Here is a 19,645-nt window from a genome sequence, read left to right as displayed (position 1 = left end):
TACTGTTTTTTTAATGACCCTTTGAAGTAAAAATGTTTACTTTTTCCCCCCTGTTTTTTGATATAGGATATAGCAGATCCATTTTTTGCTTATTGTAAGCAACATGCAGATAGGTTAGACAGAAAGTGGAAGAGAAAAAACTACTTGGCTCTACAATCCTATTGTAAAATGTCTTTACAAGAGAGAGAGAAGCAACTATCACCAGAAGCACAGGTATGGATGGGATTCATGCCAACCTCATGTTTTTTTCTTTCAATGTTATAGATTTCAGGGAATTCCCTGGCGCTCCAGTGGTTAGGAGTCCACACTGTCACTGCTGAGGGCCTGGGTTTGATCCCTGGTCAGGGAACTAAGATCCCACAAGCTACACAGCATGGCCAAAAAAAAAAAAAAAAAATCAAGGTTATAAATTTCAGATCTCATGTGTGTTTGCCAATGACATGTGAAGTATAATTGTGAAATTTGGTTAGTTACCTAGGAAGTGGATCGTCATTAAGATAAATGGTGAGTATAGTTTGTGGTTGAATATATTACTCGTCACCTAGTCAACAAAGCAGCCATTTGTAAAGCATGCTTCCAGTACATTAAAGAATATGGCTTAGAGGAAATTATTCTATCAGTGCAATATGTTGACCACATCTTTTTTCAGTCTGTTCTAATGTTCTTTTATGCAAAGAATTTGATTAGTTTGCCCATCATATAAAATGTATTTTTATGTAAATTAAGTACATTTGTGGAGACTAGTGCAAGGCTGGTTGAGAAGAGAAACTTCAGCTTAATCATATTAGTTTTTGACAATTCTGATCATAGACTAGGACAGTTGTTACTAGGGGTAGACCTGGTTTATTATAGCCCAAGAATTATACAGTATACCTTAAGGACTGTGGATAGATATAATTTGCCTTGATATGTGAAATTCTGGTTATCTTTACTTTTTCTAAATGTGGAAGTAAAAATCATAAGGAGTATGTTCCATTTTAGTATCTTTTAAAATTTGTATACATTTCTTTTATAGGCAAGGATCAATGCCCGGCTTCAGCAATATCGTGCCAAAGCAGAACTAGCTCGATCCACCAGACCCCAGGCCTGGGTTCCAAGGGAAAAATTGCCCAGACCACTCACTAGCAGTGCTTCGGCCATTCGTAAACTTATGCGGAAAGCAGAACTGATGGGGATCAGTACAGATATCTTCCCAGTGGACAATTCAGATACTAGTTCTAGTGTGGATGGAAGGAGAAAACATAAGCAACCTGCTCTCACTGCTGATTTTGTGAATTATTATTTTGGTCAGTATAGACACTGATTCATGCACGTTTTCATTGATGACAATTTGCCGATGGAGATTTCGATATGCTGTCAATTTTTAGAAATTTACTAGCAATGTTACATATATCAAGTAAAACATGTTTATTTTCCTAATAAGTTGTGGGTTGCTGTAAAATGCTAAGCTAATTTGTGAATAGAGTTAAAAGTGTTTTGAATGATGTAGATTTATCCATGTGATCATCCCTATGGCTAGCTTCTTCCTTTGTGTATTTTGTGTATCAGCTTTTATTTTCTACTAAAGTAAAATTGGATATTTAATTTAAATAGAGAGAAATATGCGCATGATTCAAATTCAAGAAAATATGGCTGAACAAAAGAATATAAAGGATAAATTAGAGAATGAACAAGAAAAGCTTCATGTGGAATATAATAAGGTAAGTTGGCTATAAAACAAACAACATAATATATTACATCTTATTGATGATTTCTTTTGTGATTTTATAACGTTTTTATTTATGTTTTATTTTGAAATTCCTCTGGAGTTCTTACAACTTGCCTACAATTCCGACCCCTCATTATTTTCATTACCATCATTAACACTTACTGAGTACTTTCTATGTGCCAGGCACAATTTTGAGCACTTTTACTTATATTAACTCATTTAATTCTGATTTCAGCTTTATAATATGGCTTAGGATTACTGCTTCCATTTTCAGAGGAGTAAACTGAGTCCTAAACAGGCTCACATAGGTAGTCAACTCATAGAGTTGGGGTTTGAAGCCCAGCAGTCTGACTCCATTCCTTATTCCTAACCACTGTACTATGGAACTTCTCTTTCTGAGTTGTAGAAAACTTGAAAACTTATTTTGAAATTACTGTTTTTTTCTTGAATTGTTTTGTTACTTTTGATTAAAAAAAAAAACCTCCTAATTTAAATTTCCCTTCTACCCCTTCATTCTAAAGATGAGGAAGGTCAAAAAGAAATATATAAAAGCAAGTTGTGACTAACTTTTAGGTAATAAGTAACATGAGCATATAAAACCAGGATTGACTTACTGATAAATAATATTTTAAGTGATAAAAATATTTGTAGGAAGTAAATTTCCAATAATCAGCCACACTGTATTGAAAAGAGTACTGGGATTCAATTCAAAAGACCTAAGGATTCTTGCTAGTCTTATGATTTTAGCTAAGTCACAAAAACCTTGTGATCCTTAGTTTTCTCATCGGGAAAATGATGGGAGTGCGTCTTGATAGACTCATAGGATTAATTAGCAGAACGTTTCTGAAATTATATAGTAAACTATAATAGAATATATAAATGTAGGCATCATTATCATTAGTAAAAATGGTAACATAAAACAAAATGCTTACATTTTGTTGGTGCTGCTTAGATAATTGGAGACCCTCATTTTTCAGTGTATTGTACTTGCATGTGTTAAAAATATATGGACTATAAATATAGATATTTTGGGACATTTATTAATAAATTATTTACATTTTCACATATTTTACTGTATATTTTAATGGTTTACTAATTTGAATTATTTACGTTGTAGCTGTGTGAATCTTTAGAAGAACTACAAAACCTGAATGGAAAACTTCGAAGTGAAGGACAAGGAATATGGGCCTTACTAGGCAGAATCACAGGGCAGGTTAGTTTCTTTCCAATTGCTATCTTTCTCTTCTTGCTCTCTATATGATTTCAAAGATCAGAACTCTAATACAACTGTCTCTTCACTAACTAAAGAATTCCGTTTAATCAGGGTCAACTAATCCTCTGGGATAATGATTCCTGCCTGCGGTACATCTAGAGCTTTGGAAGCTGCCTACTGAGAACTTGTAGCTTAATTTGGCTGTTTTAACAGCTGTCTTGTTTGCAGATTTTTTCATTTGCTCTGATTGACCTGTCATTTGTGATGAAGCTAAGATTTGAAGCATGAGTTACTTCTACCATATTCTTCTGCCTCTAATGTAGCGGTTTTAGATTCCTTGCCACATTTCTTCTGTCCTGTTCTTGTGCTATAATTAGTTCTTTTTTAAAAAAATTTTTTTGGACCGGGGGTGTGTGTAAAATTTAAACAGAAAACTGGAGAGATTTATTTTCATGTTGATTTGATTTTGAACTGCATAAGAAATGGTTTTTGAAACTGTAATGTTAAAGTGTAGTTTTTCTCCTTCAGTAGCTATTATTGTAGTTATGAAAAAAATTAACTTTATCCTTGAACATATTTAGCCTTTTATAGTTCTTGGTATTGAAAAGAAGAATCATTGCCAAATGGATTTCTTTGAATGCTTTTTTTTGATACTGTGTATATAATTCTTAAACTAGGAATTCATTTGAATAATTCCAGTTATTTTTTTAAGGATGATGGAGACTCACTGTGGTCCTTTCACTATGAAAATAGTTTTGTTTGTGAAGGAAGGTTTTCAAAGAACAGATATTTTTCATTGTACTTGTTTTAAAGGTTTACAAAGATTCAAATTCATTAAACAATTTGTGTAGACATATTATTTTAGAAGGTAACGCATACTGATATGTATTGTGCCATGCTGGCTTTGAAGATGCTGCTTTTGTGAACAAGGTGTATATGGCTTATATTATAATGAATAACATAATATAAAAGGTGAGAATGAAGTTGCGTATGGAGAATTGACCTTTGTTTCTATTGATAAGTTGTTGATGAATTTTTGGAAGATTATGGTGTTTTATATTTAGATAAGTTAATATTGAATGCAAGCCTATTATTAGTTTATTTGGCAAGCTAACATTATCTTTTGGCTTGGTTTGCAAGTTTGTCTCATAAGAATTTCCTGTTTAGTATAGAACATTATCTACTATAAAAGAGCATTTTCACTTATTAAATCACTTGTAACAGAAGCGCATACATTTCCTTGTGCAAATGTAAAATACACAGCCGAAGTAGAATTCATTTGTACCACTTGCAGGACACTTTCTTCCAGTTGGTTAAACAGATGCCAGCCCACCGGGCCACTGAGAAATGACTTTGATAGATGGTTGCTGTCTGGGAAACCAGCATACTACTGATTAGTAGAAACCCAAAGAGAATCTACTTCACTTTGTGGAGAGTTTGGTCCAATAAGATAATTTTTCTAATTAACCTTTGGAGCACCAGTGTAGCTGAGATGTTGAGGAAAATAAACGGCCTCAATATTCTTTTTGTCAAGTGTACTTTTTTTTCTTTTAAGTTCTTAAATTCTTGTCCTTGTCTTTCATTTTTAAAGCTAAAGTAGAAGTTTAATTTTCATAATGTTTTAGTGGTCCACTGAAAATCGATGAAAGTATGTTATTATAGGCTTCTAACGGCAGTGACTGAGATAAAAACTCATTTTAGTCCTTTTTGCCAATGTAAATGCTTGTAAAAGATTTCCCCCTCACAATCCTAGCATATTAGTTGACTTGAGCAGTGCATAGAGGAAAGTTGCTTTATATTTTTTCTTTAAAACAAAATAAACTGCATTTGTTCAAATCAATAGAAGTTGAACATACCGGCAATTTTGCGAGCACCCAAGGAGAGAAAACCAAGTAAAAAAGAAGGAGGCACACAAAAGACATCTACTCTTCCTGCAGTACTTTATAGGCAAGTAATGAAATTATGATAGATTAATATTGTGTATTTTTTTCATTTTTAAAAATATTATTTATTTTTGGCTGCATTGGGTCTCGGCTGCTGTGCGTGGGCCTCTCATTGCGGTGGCCTCTTTTGTTGAGGAGCACGGGCTCTAGGTGTGTGTGCTTCAGTAGTTGTGGCACACAGGCTCAGTAGTTGTGGCTTGCGGGCTCTAGAGCGCAGGCTCAGTAGCTGTGGTACACAAGCCTAGCTGTTCCGCGGCATGTGGGGTCCTCCCTGACCAGGGCTTGAACCCACATCCCCTGCATTGGCAGGCAGGTTCTTAACCACTGTGCCACCAGGGAAGCCCTTGTGTATTTTTTAACTAATACTTTTTAGTAACAAGATGCTTCAGATATTTGTGAATGAATTACGTTTATATTGGAATTTAAGTTAAATGCATTTGAAGTTCATTTTATTAAAACCATCAAAGATGCTTTCCAGATTGAATGATGATAGAAGAGATTTTGCTCCTCTTTTAATGACAAGCTAAATCACTTTTTGTATCCTTTAAGTAACTGGTGCTATGTGTGCATATGCTCCATGGAAATGAACTGTCCTCTTTGGGGAATTGGAAAGTGACTTTAAATAATGTAGATGATTATTTTCTTAAATAGTTAAAATGATATGTTAGGTAAATGGGCATTTATATTTTATTTTACTTGAATGAGTTTTAGAGGTTTACATGTGTTTTTAGGTAGTGATGGGTACTATAATATAGCTTGAATTACTGCCTTTGCACAGTGGTGGATAATGAAGATAAGTTTTAGATTTGAATCTGTCTACATTTTTTTCTCTCTTGGCTCAGTTGTAATAATTTCATTCTCCCAAATATTTTTGTTCTTGGCTCAGTATTTTACAGTATTCACAATTATAGCAATTTTACATAGTTATTAAGACTTCTTTCCATACTTCAGTAGGTTTGGATCTCACTATTTTTTCCATGTAACTGATGATATTAATTGAGAAAAGTCTAGAAGATGCTAGTATATGTTTTTGTGTGTGTATACATACACAAATCTATTCACATACACAAGTATATGCTTATGTAAATTTATAAATATTCTCCCCACAACCTCTTCCTTTCTCAGAAATAGCAGCAGTAGCAACAATATCAATCTCTATAATTACTTTCTCTTCTTGATTGGAGGCTCTCTCCATAGGTAATAGCAGATAACTTCCTTGAACTGTGGAAGCCCACTAGTGTTTTAGTGTACTTTATGAAGACTAGCACATTCTCAGTCTAGCTTTTCCAAATAAAATTGGTTCATTTGGAACCGTCAGGCATATCACTTATGCTCCTGACTTTTTATCACTACAGTTCATTTTTATTTCAGAATATACTTTAAGTAATTTTCCATTTTTACTCTGAGCAACTTTGAGACCCAGTACTGGTCTTTGTTGTCATTGTTGTATATGTGTGTATGTGATCTTTTTTTCTAGGATTATTTAAAAATTCAAACATCATTGCTGTTTCTGTATATATATGGCTTTTTTAGGTTCTCAACAACTTTTTCCTCAACCTTCACATTCTTAATATAAATATACCCTAGATTTTTAGGTCATAGTGTTTGTGCTCTCAGGAGTAGTTAACTTGTCCTTCTGCCCAAGAAAAGTTGGATTTCTTAAGAACAAACAAAAATGTAGAATAACAGTAACAGGGACTTTCCTGGTGGTCCAGTGGTTAAGACTTCGCCTTCCAACACAGGGGGTGCGGGTTCGATCCCTTGTCGGGGAGCTAAGATCCTACATATCTCGTGGCCAAAAAACCAAAACATAAAAAAAAAAAAAACAACCTGGAAGCAATATTGTAACAAATTCAATAAAGACTTTAAAAATGGTCCATATAAACAAATAATGTAACATAACAGTAACAACAACAGTGAAACTTCCCATTCTTTATAATAAATAATCAATTGGTATATTTTTAAGACTCAAAGTCTGATTTTGTAAAGAGACTTATATATGTAGCTTATTTACATGTTGAAGGTTCTTTGAAAGATTTATAATTAATGGTAGAAAATAAACTGAATTTTGTTTGTAAAGTAACTGCTTTTGTAGTTTTAGAGACGTAGAAAATTGAAAGATTTTTTTGTTTAATAATTTGTTTCTAGAAAAAAATTGGTCTAATGTTAAATGGGTTTTAAAGTGATAATTAAAATTAAGATAAAGACAACGTTAACATAAGTATCTAACATATGCCCTTCTCTGAAAAGTATGACACCAGCAATATTTAAATTTATACTAGATCCAGGCTATTTTTCTACATTCTCAAAAGTATATAGAACTAATAATTATTGACATTATAAAAAGACATGTTATGAAAAAATATTTGATTTCAATAAAAGAAAAATTAATATGGTGAAATTTTGAAATTTTAAAAATATGCTGTAAGTTAACTGTTCACTATGATGATAATTATTCTAATCCTTTATTTGCTGCCTTTATTCAAAGTTGTGGAATTTGTAAGAAGAACCATGATCAGCATCTTCTTTTATTGTGTGATACCTGTAAACTCCATTACCATCTTGGATGTCTGGACCCTCCTCTTACAAGGATGCCAAGAAAGACCAAAAACAGTTATTGGTAAGTAAAATGGAGAGGATTTAGATGTTAGAACTGCTTTGCTCTTAGTTTCAACAGTGTAAGTGTTATATCATATTGCTTCATATAAAGTTTTCAGTAAGTTTTTAATTGATATTTTTATAATTTTTTCCAATTTTATTGAGATATAATTGACAGTTAAAAATTGTGTAGTTTTAAAAATAAACAAATGGGACCTAATGAAACTTAAAAGCTTTTGCACAGCAAAGGAAACCATAAACAAGATGAAAAGAGACAACCCTCAGAATGGGAGAAAACATTTGCAAATGAATCAACTGACAAAGGATTAATCTCCAAAATATACAAGCAGCTCATGCAGCAAAATATCAAAAAAACAAACAACCCAATCCAAAAATGGGCAGAAGACCTAAGTAGACATTTCTCCAAAGAAGATATACAGATTGCCAACAAACACATGAAAGAATGCTCAACATCATTAATCATTAGAGAAACGCAAATCAAAACTACAATGTGATATCATCTCACACCGGTCAGAATGGCTATCATCAAAAAGTCTAGAAACAGTAAATGCTGGAGAGGGTGTGGAGAAAAGGGAACCCTCTTGCTCTGTTGGTGGGAATGTAAATTGATACAGCCACTATGGAGAATAGTATGGAGGTTCCTTATAAAACTAAAAATAGAACTCCCATATGACCCAGCAATCCCACTACTGGGCATATACCCTGAGAAAACCATAATTCAAAAAGAGTCATGTACCACAATGTTCATTGCAGCTCTATTTACAATAGACAGGACATGGAAGCAACCTAAGTGTCCATCAACAGATGAATGGATAAAGAAGATGTGGCACATATATACAATGGAATATTACTCCACCATAAAAAGAAACGAAATTGAGTTATTTGTAGTGAGGTGGATGGACCTAGAGTCTGTCATACAGAGTAAAGTAAGTCAGAAAGAGAAAAACAAATACCGTATGCTAACACATATATATGGAATCTAAGAAAAAAAATGGTCATGAAGAACCTAGGGGCAAGACAGGAATAAAGACACAGACCTACTAGAGAATGGACTTGAGGATATGGGGAGGAGGAAGGGTAAGCTGTGACAAAGTGAGAGAGTGGCATGGACAGACATACACTACCAAATGTAAAACAGATAGCTAGTGGGAAGCAGCCACATAGCACAGGGAGATCAGCTCGGTGCTCTGTGACCACCTAGAGGGGTGGGATAGGGAGGGTGGGAGGGAGGGAGACGAAGAGAGAAGAGATATGGGAACATATGTGTAACTGATTCACTTTGTTATAAAGCAGAAACTAACACACCATTGTAAAGCAATTATACTCCAATAAAGATGTTAAAAAAAATTGTAGTTTTAAGTTTTACAACCTAATGATTTGATATATATATGTATACATTATGAAATAATCACCACAATCAAGCTAATTAGCATAGTCATCACCTCACATAGTTACCATTTTTTTGTGGTGAGAACATTTCAGACATAAATATTTATTATAGCATTATATGAATAAAGATGTAGCAGTTTTTTGATAAATGAATTTTAAGTTAATTGAGGCTATTTTGGTATCTTAGCAATGGTTTCTTAAAGCATGAATTCTGTTTATAATTCTCTTGCTTTATTATACATTTTTTAAAATGCTTTAATTTTGTTTTGAAATTGAATGAATTTATCAAGAATTTGCCTCCATATTCATGCTTTTATTTGTAATTTAGTATTTTATTTCTAAATTAGTGTCACCGAAGGCTTTACTTCTGGTACTTGTCATTTGTGCTAGTTGTGTATTTAAGTTCAGCCATTCTTTGCAAATCTAGAAACATTTGACATATGTTTCTGAATTATTTTTTCATTAACTTAGGCATGTTGAATCACTACAGATGTTTGATAAAAGCTTATGATATTTATAAGTTTTATGCTTAATTTTAGTCCAAGCAAGAGACAGATGTTCAAATTCTAATAGATTGATTCCATACAGGAAGAATATAGGCCACAGAAAGCTCAGGAATGAACATGACTATTCTTTTTATACAAACTTTATACAAATTCTAGTTTTGGAAAAGACTTTTAAATGGTAATTTAAAAGTGAGGTTTTAAATTTAAAAGTGATTATTTAAAAGTGATTATTTAAAAGTGATTATTTAAAAGTGGTAATTTAAAAGTCCCTGTTACACCAGCTTTTTAAATGGTAATCTATACAAAAAGGTGTGTATTCTTCAAACACATTAAAGCAAGTTTTCTGACCTCATTGTTTTATTTCATAAACCTACCTCTGTTCATTTTATTAAGAAGCTCACATTCTTTCACCATTTTCACATGATTGCTTTTTCATAGTGTTCTTTTATCAGTTTGTCTTGAGCCAGTCATACTGATCAACTCTTTTTCAAGTATAGTGGAATGTATTACTTTTGATACATGTGTGATTTTGAAAGCAGAATTTAAGAAAAACTTGCTGTCACTTATTAGAATGCCTGCAGTGTTAATAAACATCCTAAGTGGGTTTCTAAATTGAAAGCCAGTTTGGTAGTCTCCAGGGCCAGGAAGCTTTGTCATGATCTTGGAAGTGTAGATAATGCATTTCTCTTCTTAAATGAGGTTATTAATTTGTCTAATCCCACTGTGCTTGCAGAGTTTGTTTTCCAGTGTGTAAGAGTTTCTGGAAGAATATCAGATGAAAGTGCATAGCCTGGGATGTTTTAGTGAAAGCTCCCCCCAGAGAACCTAAATTACTTCGGGTTCTATGCATTAGTTGCAATGTTTTAAAGTAAAAGTAGAAGCTAATATTGCAGCAAAGTGAAGTCTTCACTATCTTGTAGCTTCTAGTGATCAAACTTCCTTTGGCCTCTAAAGTCAACTTAGCTTGGCTTAGCAATTAATTGGATGTATTACTTTTGGAGTAATTTTTGGAGAATATTATTTTCTTCAGTTCTCTCAAATGTGGGAGGCAGTTTTTACTTTTTGCTTTTCAACATTTCCAGTTTATTTTTGAAATTATATTAAAGATGATAAATACTAAAAAAAACTTCACCTCCTACATACTTTACCATTAACTATGCTTTTTAGTTTATTTAAATCTATTGTGTGTGTATATATATATATATGTTAGAAAAACTGTGTAATGGTGTGCTACTACATCTTTTCCTCATTCTGTGCACGATAGCTTGAAATTGACCACAGGTAGAAGTATTCCTATCACAGAAATTGGCAAAAGCTACAAATTAGGACTTTTGCCCATATTTACCATCACACCGTTGCCTAATTTCTGCTTTAATCTCTACCTTAGTTTTCAGTCTTTTACTTAGGGAAAGAGGTCCTGTTACTGGGTCCTTATTTCATGACTAAGCCCTAGTTTGGGGCTTAAATTTCTACAGAGCCCACTGGTATACATTTCTGATGTCACCCGTTTCTGCTTTTGCTATCTTTATGCTATGCAAGCCTGTGTTAACACCCTTACTGCTATATCCCCCTTATGTTTGCTGCCAGCTAGAATTACTATGCAGTATGTTGCTTTACTTCTCAAATACCATATTCTGCTTGATAGACTATTCTAAGCAACTAGTCCAGTCAATAGTCCAGTCTACTATTCTAAGCAAATAGTCCAGTCTAAGCTGGACTATTCTATCCAGCTCTTTCTTCCAGTATCAGCACTGCTTTCCTGAAGATACTGGTTCTAGATCTGGATGCTTTCTGTTTGGTCCATTCCACAATAGTTCACAGCGCTATGCTGGACTGAGTTAAGACATGTGACAGGAAAGAAGAGATGGTTAAAGCTACAGAAGTAGTTATTGGTGGAGAATAGGGAACTTGAGTGAGTTCATGTTAGATAGACTTTTCAGTGAAATAGAAGTAGTCTTGAGAGGGGAAAGGACCTGGGATGATGATAATGGGGGCTTGAGAAGAGAGGAAATAGTTTGCACCAGGTACTGTGGGAAAAAAATCAGAGATAACTGACTTGCTGAGGCTATATAGCAAGAATGTTCAGTGAATTTGTTTAGTAAGTGTGATTAATTGATTTTTCTCCAGTAATGCTGAGCTGACCAGGAGGAGGAGAGGGGAAAACCCAAGGACTTCTTAGGTTAGATTAGAGATGGGCAAATCAGATGAAGAAGAATATTAGGTGGGTGAGGCATTTGGCAGGGGGTAGAGGGACTAGTAAAGGTGTAATCTAGGCTCTGTTTTGTTTATACCTATTCCCAGTGTTTGAAATGTATTTTGTTTCACTTTTAGTTTATGTTATCTTGGTTTGCTTTTTAAAATATATAATTTTGAACACTACCTTACATTCTAAGACAAGCCTGGTAAGGTATAAATAAATAGGGTTTGATTCGTTAGAGTAGTTCAAATAGTAAATACTTATTTTAATTTTGGGGTACTAATCTTATGTTTCCACCACCCATCTGATCAGAATTTGTCTTGCATTTTCTAATTATTTAAAGAATATTATGAAGAGTATTACTTGACAGAGAATTGAGTAATATTACTTAAAAAATATTACTCAGCATAATGTCCTCAAGGTCTATCCATGAAAAAAACTGTGGTGTGAAATCTTTGAAGACTGAAAGAGGTAATTTGTAAAGGAAAAAAAAGTAAATCATAAATTATTTATAATATTTGGGAAATAGAGCATTACTAGATTTATTACGTTTAAAATTCATAAAATCATTTTTTCTTTTATCCTTTTATTCTCTGGATATACTTTTATTCTTTTAAGACAAAAAGAAAATATGTAGCACAAACTCTTCTATGAAGAATTTTGCAAGTAGTTTTTTCCATGTTTTTCTTCATAATTTGTCTTCCCTTTCTCCCATTAACTCTTTTTTTAATTGAGATATAATTGACATTTAACATTTTATTAGTTTTAGGTGTACAACATAATGATTTGATATAGATATATTGTGAAGTAATTACCAGATTAAGTTTAGTTGACATCCATCACCAAACAATTTTTTTTTTCTTGTGATGAGAACTTTTAAGATCTACTTTTTTAGCAACTTTTAAACATACAGTGTAGTAGTATTAACTGTAGTAACCATACTGTACATTACATCTCAGGACTTATTTATTTTGTAACTGGAAGTCTGTCCCTTTTGACCACGTTTACCCATTTTGCCCACTCCCTCCGCTTGCCTCTGGCAACCACCTGTCCATTCTCTGTGAGTTTGTTTTTGTTTTTAATATTTCACATATAAGTGAGATTATACAGTATTTGCCTTGGACTTATTTCATTTAACATAATGTCCTCAAAGTCCATCCATGTTGTTGCAAATGCCAGGATTTTCTTCTTTTTTATGGCTGAATAATACTCTATTGTATATATAGACCACATTTTCTTTATCCGTTTATCTGTTGATGGACACAGGTTGTTTCCATGCCTTGGCTATTGTAAATAATGATGCAGTGAATATGGGAGTGCAGATATCTTTTCAAGATAGTGATTTCATTTGCTTTGGATAAATACCCAGAAGTGGAATTGCTCATATGATAGTTCCATTTTTAATTTTTTGAGGAATCTCCACACTGCTTTTCAGAGTGGCTGTACCAGCTTACATTCCCAACAGTACATGAGGTTTCCCTTTTTTCCATATCCTCGGCAGCACTTGTTATCCCTTGTCTTTTTTATGACAGTCATTCTAACAGGTTTGAGGTGATATCTCATTGTAGTTTTTATTTGTATTTCCCTGATGTAGTTTTCTATAGGCACCTTTGAAGATTTCCCTCTAAAAAGTGGGGAAAGCATGGGAAAAGGCTTAGAAATAAGAAAAAAAAACTATGGTGTGAAATCTTTGAAGACCGAAAGAGGTAATTTATAAAGGAAAAAAAAGTAAATCATAAATTATTTATAATATTTGGGAAATAGAGTGTTACTGGATTTATTATGTTTAAAAATTCATAAAATCTTTTTTTCTTTGCCTGATGCAAATTATATTTTCTAAAGATTAAATTAGCATTCTTCCTTGTTTTAGCATTATACAATAAAAATTATTTTACTTTAGTAATTAAGATTTTTAAAACCTCCTTAGGTAATTATTATGAACATAAGTTACAGTGTAGGGTGCTGGGGATCAAGAAGGTACAGCAAATTGAGGAAAATCTCTTAGTATTTCAGTATGAAGGTAGTGCTTTGGCATAAATTCCTTACCTGAATTTTCATTATTTATACTTAAAAATCCATTTTTAATTAATGGAATTTTTGATTACTTAAGGTTACCTTTAGTACTATGCATAGGAATTATAGATTTTATACATTCTCTTCCCTAATAGAATATATTAAGTAAAAATATACAGGATTAAGGTGAGTTTAGCTAAATTCATAGATAATAGCAGCTTAGTGGATTTTTTTTTCTATTTTTTAAATTAATTTATTTTTTAGTGGATTACTAAAAGAAGGCAGTTATGTGTTTTGATATTATGAAGGATAATTATGACTTTCCCCCCAATATATGTAATTCCATGGAATTGGACAGGCCATGGCTTTATCCTCAGTTATTATTTCTTAGGCTCTTGTGTACCGGTTAATGTAGCAGAGATGCTTTTTCATATCTTAAAGGCTATTTATAAGATGAGGACTATAGGGACTTCCCTGGCGGCCCAGTGGTTAAGACATCGCCTTCCAATGCAGGGGCGGGTTCGATCCCTGGTCATGGAGCTAAGATCCCACATGCCTTGTGGCCAAAAAACCAAAACATAAAACAAACAATATTGTAACAAATTCAATAAAGACTTTAGAAATGGTCCATGTCAAACAAAAACAAAAAAAAACAAACCAGAAACAATATTGTAAAAAATTCAATAAAGACTGTAGAAATGGTCCATGTCAAAACAAAACAAAACAAAAAAAAGATGAGGACTATAGAGTTTAAAAGATTGCTGAAAGAGTTGCAGGTAGTGTTTTCATCTGTGTTGGCTTTTTGTACTGCAAGTATCATGTGGCAGTTGTCTTGAAATAGGAATAGATAAATTTCTGTTTGGCAGTTACATTTTGTTTAGATTTTTCTGAGTTGTTCAGTGTTTTGTGGTTTTCAGAGCATAATATTTCTATTATCTGAGTGCTCTAAAACAAGTTTCTCTGTCACCTAAATGTATTACTTTTGGTGGGGGTGAGAATGAGCATGAGAAGTTGGAGAATGTACTGACAAAGGTTATAGTTACGAAATGAGAAACAGAGGGGAAACAATGGAAATAATGGAAATGAGATGTCCATTTTCCTGGAAATGAGGTTCTCCTCCATCCTCAGGGCTTGCTGTGTTTTGTTATTTATTTGCTTGTTTGTTTTTATTGTAGCGGGCTGTCTTTGTGCTGGGTAACAGCCTGAAGTGTAAACTTGTGGTTTTCTCATGTCTTTTCTGAGCCTTTCCCTGGGCAAGTGTGGTCATTTAAAATTTTTTCCCATATATGCATTTTCTTTTGAAGGTCCTAGTCTTTAATGTCTGGTTCCCAAAAGGGGAAAAAGAAACATGAAGGTGGGGGGTAAAGGGTACCAGTCTGCTAAGTCCTGGAAGTCACTTTGGACCAACGGGTGGGGTTTGCAATAATAGGAGGGGTCACCCACCTCTTTGTCTGCCATCATGTGATGAGAAGCAGCAATCAGTGATCAGAGCACATATCCCCAATATTTGGAGGACAGGGTTCATTTTGTCCAACCTGGCTCCTAAAAGCTGTGACATGCTGCTGCAGGAACATGTGCACAGCTGCCTGCCATGTGGCTTAGGATGGGGGATAGGTAGCTACTACTGTACTAAGAGCTGAAATTGACCAAAATTAACTGTAATTTACCTGTGCCAGCCTTTCCCTGGAAGTTGCAAGCCTTCAGTAGACTCCAGAGTTCCAAAATAGATAAGTCAGGCAGACTCTGCTAATGTAATTGTTGTCTAGGTTGAGATTCAGATTCCTATTGCTTTCTATTCTTCCATCTTCCCCCCATATTTTTAAAAACGCTACTTTTTAAAGTTAATTAATTAACTTATTTGCTTATTTTTGGCTGCGTTGGGTCTTCGTTACTGTGCACGGGCTTCCTCTAGTTGGCGGCGAGCGGGGGCTGCTCTTAGTTGTGGTGCGCGGGCTTCTCATTGCGGTGGCTTCTCTTGTTGTGGAGCACGGGCTTGAGGTGTGCGGGCTTTGGTAGTTGTGGCACACGGGCTCGGTAGCTGTGGCTTGCAGGCTCAGTAGTTGTAGCTCACAGGCCTAACTGCTTTGTGGCATGTGGGATCTTCCCGGACCAGGGCATGAACCCGTGTCCCCTGCATTGGCAGGCAGGTTCTTAACCACTGTGCCACCAGGGAAGCCCTAAAAATGCTACTTTAATACATTCTTTTCATAAATAAATTTATATATTGTCTTTTATACGTAGTAAAGGCCACCAACCAAAATGATCCATTTATTTTTGTTCACTTCTGAGAGTCTGTTTTTACAGAACTTCCTTAGTTGGTATATTCAGTACAGCTTGCTATTAATTAAGATTCAAGGATATTATAGCTGTGACAAGACGTAGAGTCAGGGTCAATGAATACTTTGATTTTCTGGTGTCACAGTATATGTCACTTGAGGAAAAATCATGATTTCCTAATGGAAACTATCTGGGCTTCTTATGTTGGTTCACTTAAACATGTAGCAGTATTACATGTGTTTTTATTATACTTATTAGGGATACATGGAATTGCTTGATACATTATACTTATTTTTGTTTCTCTTACAAGAATGTATGTGCTTTTCTGTATGTATAATCATTGTATACTCTATGGTCACATGTTCCTGTGTATATTTTCATATATTCTAAACATATACCTGAATTTTGTATTTATAGAAAACATAGCTAATGCTGGAAGGTAAAAATAAATGTATGAACTTATATTTTTTTCTTTATGTAGGCAGTGTTCAGAATGTGACCAGGCAGGGAGCAGTGACATGGAAGCAGACATGGCCATGGAAACCTTACCAGATGGGACCAAACGATCAAGGAGGCAGATTAAGGAACCAGTGAAATTTGTTCCACAGGATATGCCTCCAGAACCCAAGAAGATTCCAATAAGAAACACGGTAATTTATTCCCTAGTTATCATAAACATTACAAAATTCTGAGGTCAGAATTTAAGGGGTGAGAAAGACAAAGGGTAAACATATACTCAGTAGCCAATGAAAGAAACATGTATATTGCTATTGGTTATTCTTAAAAGTTTATTTTATATTATGAAATATAGCAATCATACATGAGAATGTACAGTTTTTATGTTCAACATAAAGCATAATAATAATGAAGGCCCATTGTGTTCACAAACCCACTTCAAAAATAGAATATTACCAAAGCCTTTGAAGTCACCTTTGAATCCATCGGTACTCACTTCACCATCCATCTAGCCCAGAGGTCACCACGTTTCTCAACTTTGTATTTTTCATTCACTCCTTTTTTTATACGTATTGATAAGTATGTATATATGTATTCATAAATAATACATAGTTTTTCAGCGTTTGAACTTCATATAAATGGAGTCAGACTTTTTTCCTGTTATTTGATACTTTGACCAACGTTATCTTGATTTGATTCACACATGCTGATCTGTGTAATTGTAGTTCATTTATTTTCACTAATATGTAGTTTTTTATTGAAACAATAGATCATTATTAATTTATCTTTCGTTCTATAGTTTGGCAGTTTTGTTGTCTCCATCTTTTTACTTTTATAAACAACTCATTTTTAAATATCTTTCTAAATGTCTCCTGCAGCATGGTAACAGGGAGTTAGGGTATATAGCAAGGCATGGATTTGCTTAGTTATAGGATATCTGCATCTTCAGTTTTGCTAGGTAATTCCAATATTTTCCAAACCAGTTTACACTTATACCAATAATGAATAAGTGGTATAAGTTTTGCTCCCAAACATGTTTTGTCCAATGTTTTAATGCTTTCCAGTGTGATACATGTAAAATAGTACATGGACATTTTATTTTGCATTTCCCTCAACACTTAGATGATTTAGAGCATGTATTTATGTATTTTTGGTCAGTTGTATTTCCTCTTCTAGGATATGTATGTGCAAGTCTTATTCAGCTTTTCTATCAGGTTGTTAGCCTATTTGTCATTGAAAATTCTTTGAGGTCAGAGTTATTACCAGGTGCCTGGGAGCTCTACCAACCTAAGACCATTTTAAATAAAAGTTTAGCATGTGTGTCTCTTCCATTACATGAGTAGTGTTAATTTCTACTCCAAACCCATGAGGGGTGGCTTGCAGTTATGAATTCTAAGGGGAGACATTTTTCACCTTTTTACCTTGAGCCAAGGCAGGCGCATTTAAAAAATCTGCCTTCCCCTGAGGGAGATGTAAATATGTATTTAGGGTTAGTTATCATTCATTTGTTTTATCTGTTTGGTTTTAGAGAGTCTTAATTTTTTTTTCCTTAAACTAACAGTTTTCTCAAAAGTTTTTTTTAATCTGTAGTCTATATTACAATATAATCACTTAAAAGATTTTGTTTAAGAGAAATCACTTAGATTATTTCATTCAGTTTTGTGTTATGGACTCATTTGAAATCAAAGAGGCAAATCTGGGAATTTTTATCTTTTAGATAATTGAAGTAGTTAATTTTGAGTGCTCTAAATTGATCAACTTGAAATAGTTTTATCTATAATTTCTACTACTTTAAAACATTTTTTAGACTTCACAAATATATTTGGTTTACAGATGAACTAGAGAGAATTTTCCTTCTTTAAATAAGCCTGTTTGTTTCTATTTCTAAAATATTCTCTATAACTGTTTGTTGCTACTATCTGAAGCTATTCTTAAAATCTTAGAGAAAAACTTCTTATGTCTACAAAATTATCCTCTTATGAAACATTTTTTCTAGTTTATTGTTTAAAGAAATCCTTAGGAACAGTACTATCATTTTTTAACTTTGGAGTTATCATATAGAGGGGAATTTTGTACATATTATAGTGATATTTATGTGCCCATAGTTTAGTATTACTTAAGATAAATGAGGATTCTGGTTTTTTTTTTCTAATTTACCTGTCTGCTTTTCCAGCCTAGAATTACAAGGAAGCTTTTAAATTTTCTAATTTAGTCCAATTCCTCTCATCTTATTCTTTGTCTCTAGTTTTCTTGTGTTAAAGTTTTGTAGATGTTGGTAGGTAAAAGACGAGAAAGGATTCTATGCCCAGTAATTTTAGGAAATATAGTATGGTTATTTTTTCTTTGGGGGGAATTCAAATGCATATTGAAGCTTTGAGAAATACTAATGTTTAGAAAAATGATTACTTTTCCTTATTTATCCTTTTTCCTAACTTATTTTATCAAAGAGCACTTTTTTTCAAGATAATATTTTATTGTGGCATAGAGCACCATGAGGTACCATCTTTGGAAATGGTATTCTAGAGGCCACAGATTCCTTGCATCAGGATCACCTGGGGTGTTTGTTGAAATGTAGACTTTGGGTTCATCCTAGAGCTAATGAATTAGAATTAGGGGGTTGGGCTAAGCAGATATCTTAGGTGTTAGTCTTATGCAGACTAAAGTCTGAAAGTAACTCTCTGGATAACATTTATGATTATTACTCTTACTCTTTTCATTCTTCTCTGCCTTTGCTCCATCAGTCTGTACAGCAGTTCAGAAAACTTGTGATAAGCATATTCAGTTGGTCAGGTAACAGACTGAGGAACTTAAGAATTGAGAGATGTAAAAGAGAATGATCAGTCTCTTGATCTTGATCTTGGCTGAGTTTCTATTGTTACCTTAATTTTTTTTTTATTAAATTTATTTATTTATTTTTTGTTTTGGCTGCATTTGGTCTTCGTTGCTGCCCGTGGCCTTTCTCTAGTTGCAGTGAGTGGGGTCTACTCTTCGTTGCAGTACACAGGCTTCTCACTGCGGTGCCTTCTCTTGTTGCAGAGCACAGGCTCTAGGCACTGGGCTTCAGTAATTGTGGCTCGCAGGCTCAGTAGTTGTGGCTCGCAGGCTCCAGAGCGCAGGCTCAGTAGTTGTGGCACACGGTCTTAGCTGTTCCGCTTCATGTGGGATCTTCCCAGACCAGGGCTCAAACCCATGTCCCCTGCATTGGCAGGTGGATTCTTAACCACTGCACCACTAAGGAAGTCCCTACCTTAATTTTTTATTGGTCATTTTTGTTTGAGTTGTATTAACATTTTAAAGTTTCTTTTCTTAGCACTCTGTTAATTA

General features: G+C 33.9%; 1 protein-coding gene across 9 annotated transcripts in view; it reads left to right on the top strand.

Annotated features, from left to right (window-relative positions):
* The window catches only part of PHF14 (PHD finger protein 14), a 200,505-nt gene that overhangs the window by 50,459 nt on the left and 130,401 nt on the right, over nucleotides 1-19,645 (top strand). For 8 of the 9 annotated variants that reach the window (XR_013829637.1, XM_079931046.1, XM_079931045.1 and 5 more), the window contains 7 exons: nucleotides 67-213; nucleotides 1,016-1,286; nucleotides 1,594-1,700; nucleotides 2,826-2,921; nucleotides 4,765-4,868; nucleotides 7,353-7,484; nucleotides 16,347-16,515. Coding sequence is in view for 8 of the 9 variants with exons in the window: in XM_079931046.1 (XP_079787172.1) it covers nucleotides 67-213; nucleotides 1,016-1,286; nucleotides 1,594-1,700; nucleotides 2,826-2,921; nucleotides 4,765-4,868; nucleotides 7,353-7,484; nucleotides 16,347-16,515 (1,026 nt within the window). In the remaining variant the exon portion in view is untranslated. Of the gene's footprint in view, nucleotides 1-66; nucleotides 214-1,015; nucleotides 1,287-1,593; nucleotides 1,701-2,825; nucleotides 2,922-4,764; nucleotides 4,869-7,352; nucleotides 7,489-16,346; nucleotides 16,516-19,645 lie in introns of those variants that run through there. The other variant, XM_079931051.1, reaches the window with a different exon arrangement.

This window comes from Stenella coeruleoalba, assembly GCF_951394435.1.
Source record: "Stenella coeruleoalba genome assembly, chromosome: 9".
In the NCBI taxonomy this organism is placed as follows: domain Eukaryota; kingdom Metazoa; phylum Chordata; class Mammalia; order Artiodactyla; family Delphinidae; genus Stenella; species Stenella coeruleoalba.
Note: the sequence above shows the minus strand (reverse complement) of the source record. Positions and strands in the feature narration are given on the sequence as shown.